At 48.9% G+C, this 9790-nt stretch overlaps 1 protein-coding gene across 2 annotated transcripts in view; it reads right to left on the bottom strand.

Moving 5' to 3' along the window:
* The window catches only part of Kcnq3 (potassium voltage-gated channel subfamily Q member 3), a 355041-nt gene extending 345776 nt beyond the window's left edge, over positions 1 to 9265 (bottom strand). Inside the window, exon 1 of one of the 2 annotated variants that reach the window (XM_029568359.1) lies at positions 8781 to 9265. In XM_029568359.1, coding sequence (XP_029424219.1) covers positions 8781 to 9166 — 386 coding nt within the window. In that variant the 5' untranslated portion in view covers positions 9167 to 9265. The remainder of the gene's footprint in view (positions 1 to 8780) is intronic. The other variant, XM_008843178.2, reaches the window with a different exon arrangement.
* Between the last annotated feature and the right edge of the window lie 525 nt (positions 9266 to 9790).

Here is a 9790-nt window from a genome sequence, read left to right on the forward strand (position 1 = left end):
ACCAGTTCCAGGGGGACCTGAGGGCCTCTTCTGAAGCACTGTACAACATGGGTGTACTTACATGCATGCAAGCAATACACACATACACATAAAATGAAAATAATAAAAGTAAAACTTTTAAAATAAAATGCAAGAACAAAGAAGAGAACGTGGCCCCAGCAACGATTCAGGTTGCTCTTGAAAGAATACACTCTGAGCGAATGGTTGTTCTAAGATACGGTGAAAGAGCTCAAGTGAGACTATGCTTTGGGTGGGATTTGATTCTTCTTTTAAGACAGCTACAAAATCAGAGGAAGGAAGTTTCAGTAAGACCCCTCCACTGGTGCCCAGCTGGTGGAGTAGCACCAGGTGACACTGGCCCGAGAGGAAGAGCTGTGTTCTAGTTTGCTTCTCTGGTGCTGTGATAAAACACTGAAGAAAAGTAACTTAGGGAAGAAAGAGTTTATTTCATCTTATTTTAGTTCATCACTGAGGGAAGTCAGCGGGAACTTGAAAGCAGAAACCGTGGAGGATTGCTACTTACTGGCTTACTCCCCCTGGCTTGTAGTCAGCCAACTTTCTGACACAACCCAGGACCAACTGCCCAGGGGTGGCACCTCCCACAGTGGGCAGGACTCTCCCACATCAATCAACAATGAATGAAGACGAGACCTCACAAACATGGCCACAGGTCAATCTGATGGAGGAAATTCTTCAGTTGGGGTCCCTCTTCCCAGGTGTGTCAAGTTGACAACCAAATTTAGCCATCACAATCTGCTCCAAGGCCTTCCCTTCTCCACAGTTTGAACTCACACAAGTGTCTAAGTGCGTGGGTCTCCATTTCCTCTTCTCTGAAGTCCCTTCTGATTTTATAATCCACCAAGTCACTCTTTCTGTGCCAGGCTCATAAGCCCCATATAAAGACACTGAGAAACTGTCTGCTCATGAGTTCCATGACACCTGTTGATGATTAAGGTCTCATAGTTCAGGGTTTTTAGGTTTTATTTATCCAGTGAGCATCAAGAGGATCTGTAACTGATCTGTGTGTAGTGAAACAAAGGGCAAACTGGAGCTAAGGTTTTAGAAAGGAATAAAGGGATGCACAGTTTGATAGCACTAAGTCGTTTCCCATTAGGACAGAGCTCAGAATTCTAAGCTTGACATCCAAAAAGACATCATAAAGAAATGACCTTAAACCTCAGAAGTGAGCTGACAAACTAGAGAATCAATGGCAAAGAAGCTCTTGGCTTGCCTGCTCCTCTGGCACAACTTTGGCTTCAGAAAGGCAGATCTGGGCATCTGTGAGGAGAAACTTGCTATTAAGTGTCATGGTGACTGAAACAGTAAGCAGGTTACCCTAACATTGAGAAGATGGTGGTGTAGCCAAGACAGGCTATCATAAATTACAAAGTGAAATCAAGATATGGTATTGTTAATATTCTAGTTAGTTGTTTTATTATGTGGCTATGCTCTTATAGATTTCTGATGATTTAATATGACTCTTGAAAAAAGAGGGGAGAAAAGGGAGAGAAACGGACACCATCACTGAGGTCTGGAGACAATACCAGAGCCTACATATGGGATGCTCCATGACCGAACTACAGGAAGACTTAGTCATTATCCACAGATTACATCTAGAAGCCATCTTGTTCTTGAGTTATCACCAAATTTGTTCTCTGAAGAAAACATTCCAAACTCTTCTATTCCTTCTGTGACAGAGTGAAACTTCTCATCCCACCAGGCTATAAATTCATGATGCTATGATTTGAAGGTCAGGTGTTGAAACTTCATGGCTCATATGATGGTATTAAGAGGGGGGAACATTAAGACACGAGGGTTCGTCCCTTTCAGTGGGATTCACATTCTTATGAAAGAGGCTTCATAAGTTTGGCTCCTTTGACCTTCTACCTTTTACCAGTGAGGGCACAGTATTCTTCCAACAGGGGACAGCCCTCGAGACACCATCTTCAAAGCAGAGACCAAAATTTCATCAAACTAGGAACCTGCTAGCAACCTGGTCTTGGAATTCCAAGTCTCTAGAATGCTGAGAAACATACTCTGTTCTTTATAAACTGTCCAAACTGTATTTCTTCAAGTCTGACTCCAGAAAGGAAAAACTGAGGCTCATCTCCCTCAACAGTCAGGCACAAAGCTTGGCACTTTGTGAGGACTTGGATTAAGCAGCCTTGAAACAAGCAAGAGAATGTACTAAGCTGCATCTTTTATTTCATGCATTTGTCACCTGGACACAGCCTGAGAGGCATTTGGTGGCATTGTCCATACAGAGGACACAGGAATCTGAGAAAACCTGTTCTGCTGGGTCAAAGACCCTCAGCTTGGATTCATACAGGACTCAACCAAGGAAGATGACTGTCATCCCTATTTTTTCATCTTTTATTTAGAATTTTTAAAGTTGAAAGAATAATATAGCACACGCATATTCTTTTTACCTGGATTCTTCACCAGGTAAAGAACATTGGTGTTCTAGTTTGTTTCTTCATTGCTGTGACAAAACACTCTGACCAATACCAACTTGGGGAGGAAATGGTTTATTTGGCTGACATCTCCCGGGTCACAGTTCATCGGGGAGCACAAGGTGGGAACTCAGGGCAGGAACCTGGAGGCAGAAGCTGGAGCACAGGCCATGGAGAAATGCTGCTTACTGGCTTGTTTCACTGGCCCGGGTTCAGTCTCCTTTTCAATACAATACAAAAAACCTGCACACGGGGAGCTCCACCCACCATGGGGCGGGCCCGCCCCACTCAATCTGGGTCACAGTTCATCGGGCTGGGAACTCAGGGCAGGAACCTGGAGGCAGAAGCTGGAGCACAGGCCATGGAGAAATGCTGCTTACTGGCTTGTTCCACTGGCCCATGTTCAGTCTCCTTTCCAATACAATACAAAACACCTGCACAGGGGTAGCTCCACCCACAATGGGCTGGGCCCCCCCACATCACTCAACAATCAAGAATCAAGAAAATACCCCACAGACATGGCTGAGGCCAGTCCAATGGAGGAAATTCCCCAATTGAGGCTCCCTCTACCTAGGTATATCAAGTTGACACTAAAGCTATCCAGCACAATTGGTTAATACTTTTATTTACTCTGTCTCTTCCTCTAGGTATATGTACTGTACACACACATCTATACATACACATTTCTAAACCATGTGGAAGCTGTACACATCATGACTCCTCACCACTAACAACTGCACCATGCACCTCTTTAAAAAATGGAGTAAAGTGAGAATAATAAAAGAGAATATCCACCTACATAACCACAATGCAATTACTGCACTCAAAAGATTAAACATTGATACAATTATGTTACCTAATATGGCTCTCCTTCAAATTTCCTAACTATTGCTATAAAAATATCCTCCAGTCTTATTTTTTTCCAATCCAGGAGTTAAAGGTTAAGCATTGTATTTGGTTGTCAATTCTCTAGGTTCCTTAATCTGAGATTGTTCTCCCATTCTTTTATTGTGTGTGTGTGTGTGTGTGTGTGTGCGAGAGAGAGAGAGAGAGAGAGAGAGAGAGAGAGAGAGAGAGAGAGAGAGAGAGAGAGAGAGAGAGAGAGAGAGAGAGAGAGAGAGTGGATTTGTTGGATGGATGGATGGATGGATGGATGGATGATTAGTTGGTTGGTTGGATGGTTGGTCGGTTGGATGGTTGATTGGTTAGATGGTTGGTTGGTTAGAGGTTGGTTGGTCAGGTGGGTAGATGGTTGGTTGGCTCAGTACACAAACCCAGTGAAAGAGACCAGGTCAGGTATCTTCAGAATGCTCCACAATGTGAAGCTATTTCCCCATGATCACATACAGCTCACTTGTAACATATAGTAGGTGTGTCATATATATACCATGAATTACATGAGAAGACTATAGGACATTATATCCCCATTAGTTACAAGTCTGGTAACTTTGTTTAGAAGAAGCCTGCCATATTTCTCTCCTCAGATACCTTTTCACTTTGGAAATTCACATGTCTCAAAAGCTGGAAAGTTCTTGCTACTTACAATAGCTTTGCCTGAAAATTGCAGCTCAGAAGCTTTGATGCAGACTTGCGGTGTTTCAGTCCTCTTCTGTTACTCTGTACTGCAAACATGGCATAGTGAACACTGTCCTAGCCACAGAGGGGCTAAGATCCTTGTGTGACCCCAGCACTCGTGCTGCAGTAGCCCCACCAGCATGGGCCAATCTGTGACTTCTCAGAGCCTCAGATTCATATGCAAAAGCAAGGCTCTGCTCACCCTCCATGCCAGCACAATGCCCACTAGATTTGGACCCATCGATGAGGCAGCATGCATGTGGGGGTCACAGCCCCAGCCTCCTACTGTCTAAAGATATGATACTAAGAAATTGTTGATACTAGTGCCTATCTGGCCCTTGAAAATGTCCAAGAAAATAGCCAGGAGGAAAGCAAAGAGATCAGAAGATGAAGAGAAAAATAAAATGAAGTCATCACAAAGGAGGATGCACATAGATTTCATGAGAGGTTGGAGACTGTGATCAAGAGGAGGAGCAAAAGACAAAGCATTTGCTGATGCCAACAATGGCATGTGTAGGTGTTGCGTTTATCCTGTGCTCCTGGTGAACTCCTATGCTAAGTCCACTGGACAGGCCTTACCCTCTAGGGAAGCTACTGGGTCCTTGGATCTAAGTAACCTTTCCTACCAGATGTCCCTGAGCCCAGTCTACCTTAAAAAGCAATCAGCAGGTGTGTCTCCTGATCCTTTTCCTTTGGTTTTTTCAACAGGTGGTAAGGGACAATACCCAGCTGGCTGCAAAAACATGGCCAGGGCAGCAGGATGCCTGCACGGTGCCAAGCCAGCACCAATGCCAAGATGAAGCCAGCCTCTCTCCACTAACAGACTAGGAATGGGAGTCCCTGGTACTCTCAGGACAGTCACAGGTGTGTGTGTGTGTGTGTGTGTGTGTGTGTGTGTGTGTGTGTGTGTGTGTGTGACTTCTAAGGAGACCCATATTCAGAATCAACTAAATAGTAAATGCTTGATGTTGGTGTTGGCTTATTATAGTCATAAACACTAGCTTCTTTTTATTGAATTTTTGAGATTTTCATGAACTATAACTTGATGGTATTTATATCTCCTCCCTACTGCACCTCCCCTTACTGTCCCCCACCCCCCAATTTAATGTAATATATATAGAGAGAGAGAAAGAGAGAAAGAGAGAAAGAGAGAGAGAGAGGCCTACAGAGTCCAGTTTGCATCCCCAAACATACTTCAGTGTGGATCCATTCACGGGAGTCAGGTTAACCTACCAAGAGTCCCATCCTTGAAAGAGACTGTCTCTTCCCCTCCCAGCAGTCATCAGTTACCAAAAGTTCCTAAGGTTGGACTGGAGTTTCTTTAAGTCTCAAAACTGCTCCTTGACAGGGCAGTGTTGCCATCTTCAGCTTCCAGGTCATCCCTACATAGATCTGCAAAGCCATATATGTGAACTCTGAGCCCAGCATGTTTTCTGAAACATCAGAATCTGTCTTGGCCAAAATCAGGGCTGTCACCCGCCTCTGCTGAGGTCAACCACAGACTCCCACCTTGTCCATCATCCCAAAGCCCAATACTCCCAAGGAGAATCCTCATTAAAATCCTGTTATGATGCTCACGTCAGCTACTTTGCTGTCGTGATCGTGGTAAAGCTGTTACAGCAAAGTCCTGATTTACCAGAATCCTAAGAGAATACTGCCATGCAGCAAATGCTTACTTAGTACCTACCATGGACTCTGTAGCCTCCTGGGGATTGAGAATGCTAAAAAAAGAATAACATATCCCTCCATCTCAAGCAGCTCTCAGCTTGATGGGGAAGACAGGCAAGCACTTCGATTCAAAGCAGCAAGCAAAATCCTATGGCTGGGAAAGACACCAGGGGCAACTCCAGCCCAGCCTGGTGGGTGTCTGGGAAAGGTTTCCAGAAGGTAGTGATACCAGTGCTGTGCCAGGGTGAAGGTGAATAGCCAGGAAAAAGTGGGGGGTGGGCCTTTAAGGTGTAGGAAGCATGATGGGAGAAGTGATGGATTTCCACATTTCCTGTAGTCTATCTTTAGAAAAGAGGAAAGAAAGAAAGGAAGAAAGAAAGAAAGAAAGAAAGAAAGAAAGAAAGAAAGAAAGAAAGAAAGCCAAGCAAGATCACTTTGTGGGTCTGGTTAACTTAAAAAAAGAAAGAGTATACTAGACTGTGAGCCCACAGTCAGCCTAACTTCCCGGTCTCCCTCCGCCATTAGCCACAACTCAGCACAGGATAATGGGCACTGCGAAGTCTGAATTTTAATCCCTTGCAAAACCCTGAATCATCAATGAAGACTCAGTTATGTTCCCTTGCCTGGGATCCTCCTGAGCTTGAGAAAGGATGTAAAATGCATCCATTTAGTAAGCGTGCCTAAGAAATAGGAGCTCAAATCCAGCCCAACAGGAACTTCCTATAAAACACTCAATTTATCAGGAGCTGAAAATCATAGCCCTGACCCAACCCACTCCACATCTTTCTAACACTGTAGTTCCTGGGTTCTGATTAAGCTCTGCTCTGATTTCCAACTTGAGCTAGGAAAACATTATCTAAGGCTTTGTGCTTCCAATGGACAAAGGGGTGGTCAGCAATGTCTAGCAAAATACCCAGAGTCTTCCGGATCAGAACTGGGATCTGGGCTCAGCAACGGAGCTGAAAACCCTCATTAAATGTGAGCCCCAGAAACACTAGGCCTGCCATCTTAGGCAAGTGATTTTTATCTCCTGAAGTTGTCAAATCTTCATCCATCAAACAGAAATGATAATTATTACCTCATTAGCGTCATGTGAGAACTAAGAAAGATTTGCTTATGTGCATGCTCAAGACTGGGTATCTGACACTTCCTTCTCATAGTCTTAAATTTTCCTGGGTCCTCTCTGGTTTGGCACTTTCAAACCTGTTTCCAAGAGAGGAATAACTCTACAGTAGAACAAATGAGGCTCTGTCTATAATAGGTCTTAGCTATTCGCTCTGCTGACTGGTCAAGACAGGGCTGCATGTGTCAGTAAGAAAGGTGGGAGAAAAAAGCAGCAACCAGAAGCTTCTGTAGAACCCCAGGTTTGGAAGCCAGTAAATACACACTGAACGACATTCATGTCCAAGTGATCTGGGATCCGTGTGTGTTTTGCACACTTGGATAATTTGTTGCACCTTCGAATACTATCCACATCCCAGCATTCACCTCTTTTTAAACAGGGTGCTAGAGACCAAGAAATGAATGCAGTTTTAATCCTGTTTCACCATGAAAGAACAATTGCTAAGCCTAGGATCTGACCCCTCCCAACAGCTGCAAACACACAGACAGCAAAGGCTTGAGGGGACCAAATCCATGTTCCTGGCAGGGTACTCCACACCCTCCTACTGCTTCCTCAGTCTCCAGGGATGCACCCTCTGAAGGCCTTGGCAACCTCAAGAAACCTGTTGCACAAGTCTGAGGTCTTGTGTGGACCCCCCCCCCTGGTGGCCAAATCAGGAAAAGCTGTTCCAACCTCAGGAGACTGGCAGGTAGCTAGCTGAACAAACTCAAGAGGTCCCCTGAGCCCTTCCCATCAGTCGTAAGTCAACGGGAAGAAAACCAACTGCCTAAAATACAAAAGAGGCAGGGTCAAGGTCATGGCCAATTTCTCCGCCAGCCCCTGGTATTCATACAGCTTCCTAAAATGCAGCCTTGGAGATAGCTAAGCCAAGGCTAGGAGGCACCTGACAGCAGGAAGTGCCCTGTCAGACCCCAGGTGTGCTGACAGTCACAATGGCAGTCCTGGGTGGGGAATCCTTCCGCTAGCATCCCTCCCCCACTCCTTAAATACAGCTGGATTTTCCATCACCAGCGTCAGGTACACTGGAAGTTCTATTTTCCTCCTGGCCCTGTATTTACCGCCTGGCTAGCATAGAGACCATTTCTAGAGGAGTCCCTGGGGACAAACTTCCCACCAGGCCTCTCAGGTCCCCAGTATCCTGGTCCAGCCAAGGCAAGAGGTGGGCAGCAGTTGAGCGAGAACAGAATCCAAATCATGGAAATGTTGCAGCCTCAACCCCCACCCCACCCCATCTCTGGCTCTGCTCTGCTAAACCCCAAACCTTAACTTACTAAGCTGGGAAATCCCGCCCCTGCCCCTCTCCCAATTGGTTCCTTAAAAGAACACAAAGACTTGCATTTTTGACCTGTCCAAATCTCCTAGTAAGAGCAACACCGAGTTCTACACATCAGCACAGAGTCCTAGGACGGGTACCACACACATGTCTCTCTCTCTCTCTCACACACACACACACACCACCACCACCACCACCACCACCACCACCACCACCACCACTGTGGGCAGTGTTCACCACTACCATCCCCAACTGTGAAATTTATCATCTAAACTGCGTGGCGATTCCAAAAGAAGAAATCCACCCCAAGCAGAAACTGCGCTCACGGGAGCACTCATTTTGTCCTGCTCAACCCCACATTCGTTAGAAAAATCACCCAATTCTTCCAAGCTTCCATGTCCACATCCCAGAAGGTGCACAAACGCGCATTCGCGCGCGCACTCGCCACCCAAATCTACAAGTCAGCCCCGGAACCACGCTTCTTTTAAGCCCTAGTGCCCAAGGCACCCTGAGTGGCACACAGTCACACGCCAGAGAAGCATGCACTGAGGCCAGACTGGTTGGTCCCTCACTCAGCGAGAGAGCGCATCTGGATGGCAAAGCCCAGACACTTCCTCAGCCGCAGCCCTGACCGCGAACCCCAACATGCGTGGCCGCCGCGGGGCGCCCCGAGTGGCCAGGTACTCACACGAGCGCGTGGTAGAGCAGCGCCCAGCCCCGCGGTCTCTCCAGGGCGTCGTAGATCAAAGTTTGGATGCGCCTGTACTTGGCGTTGTTCCTCTTGACCGGGCGGCTCAGGGGGGTCTTGGCTAGGAGCCCGATGCCCTGCGGGGTCCTCCGCAGCCCCTCGTCTCGGCCACCGCCCTCCAGCAGCAGGGTCCCGTCTTTGTCGGCTCCGGCCCCGAGCGCCAAGGTGACTTGCTCCACGTCTCCGGGCGCCAGCCCCACTTTCCGCTCCTCGTCGCCGGCCGCCGCGTCCCCTCCGGCGGGGTTAGCAGCTCCGCCACCTCCGCCGCCCCCGTCGCCGCCGCCGCCGCCGGCCGCCCCCGCCGATCTGCGCGCCTTGAGCCCCATCTACCTCGCCCCAGCTGGCCGCTTCGCCTTCTCCGCTGCTGCTCGGGGAAGAAGGGGCGCTCCGGGTGCGTGGACCAGGCGGCGGCGGCGGCTGCAAGCCCGGGAACTCCAATGCCATGATCCGTGCGCCCCTCCCCGCCCACCCCCTAGAAGCAGGCAAAGGCGGGCCTCCAGGCGGGCAGAAGAGGCCTGGCCCGGGGATCAGGGGTTCACATCCCGAGCGGGTTCACATCCCGAGCAGGTCCGCCGCGGGACCCCGAGGGGCGACGGAGTCGGTGGCTGCAGGAGCCCGGCGAAGGGCGCGCGAGGCTGGCGCGGTGGCGCTAGGGCGCGCGGCGGCGGGAGCCTGGAACCGGAGCTCCCGGACGGCGGCGGCGGCGGCGGCACCCGGGCGGGCGAGCCCGAGACAGCATCGCAGTTTATTTACAAGCCCTGTGCCAGCCGCCCTCCCGCCCGCCTGCCTGGCACACGCGCCGTCGCCGCCTCCTCCTTCCTCCCCACTCCCGCCCGCGCCCCGCCCGCAGCTTCAGCCTCAGCCCGGCGGCGGCGGCGGCGGCGGCAGCAACAGCAAGCGGTCGGCTGCATGCACACGCCGCCCGCCCCCTTCACTTGCTCCCTCCTTCC

Source organism: Nannospalax galili, unplaced genomic scaffold (genome assembly GCF_000622305.1).
Source record: "Nannospalax galili isolate Female #2095 unplaced genomic scaffold, S.galili_v1.0 scaffold620, whole genome shotgun sequence".
Taxonomy (NCBI): domain Eukaryota; kingdom Metazoa; phylum Chordata; class Mammalia; order Rodentia; family Spalacidae; genus Nannospalax; species Nannospalax galili.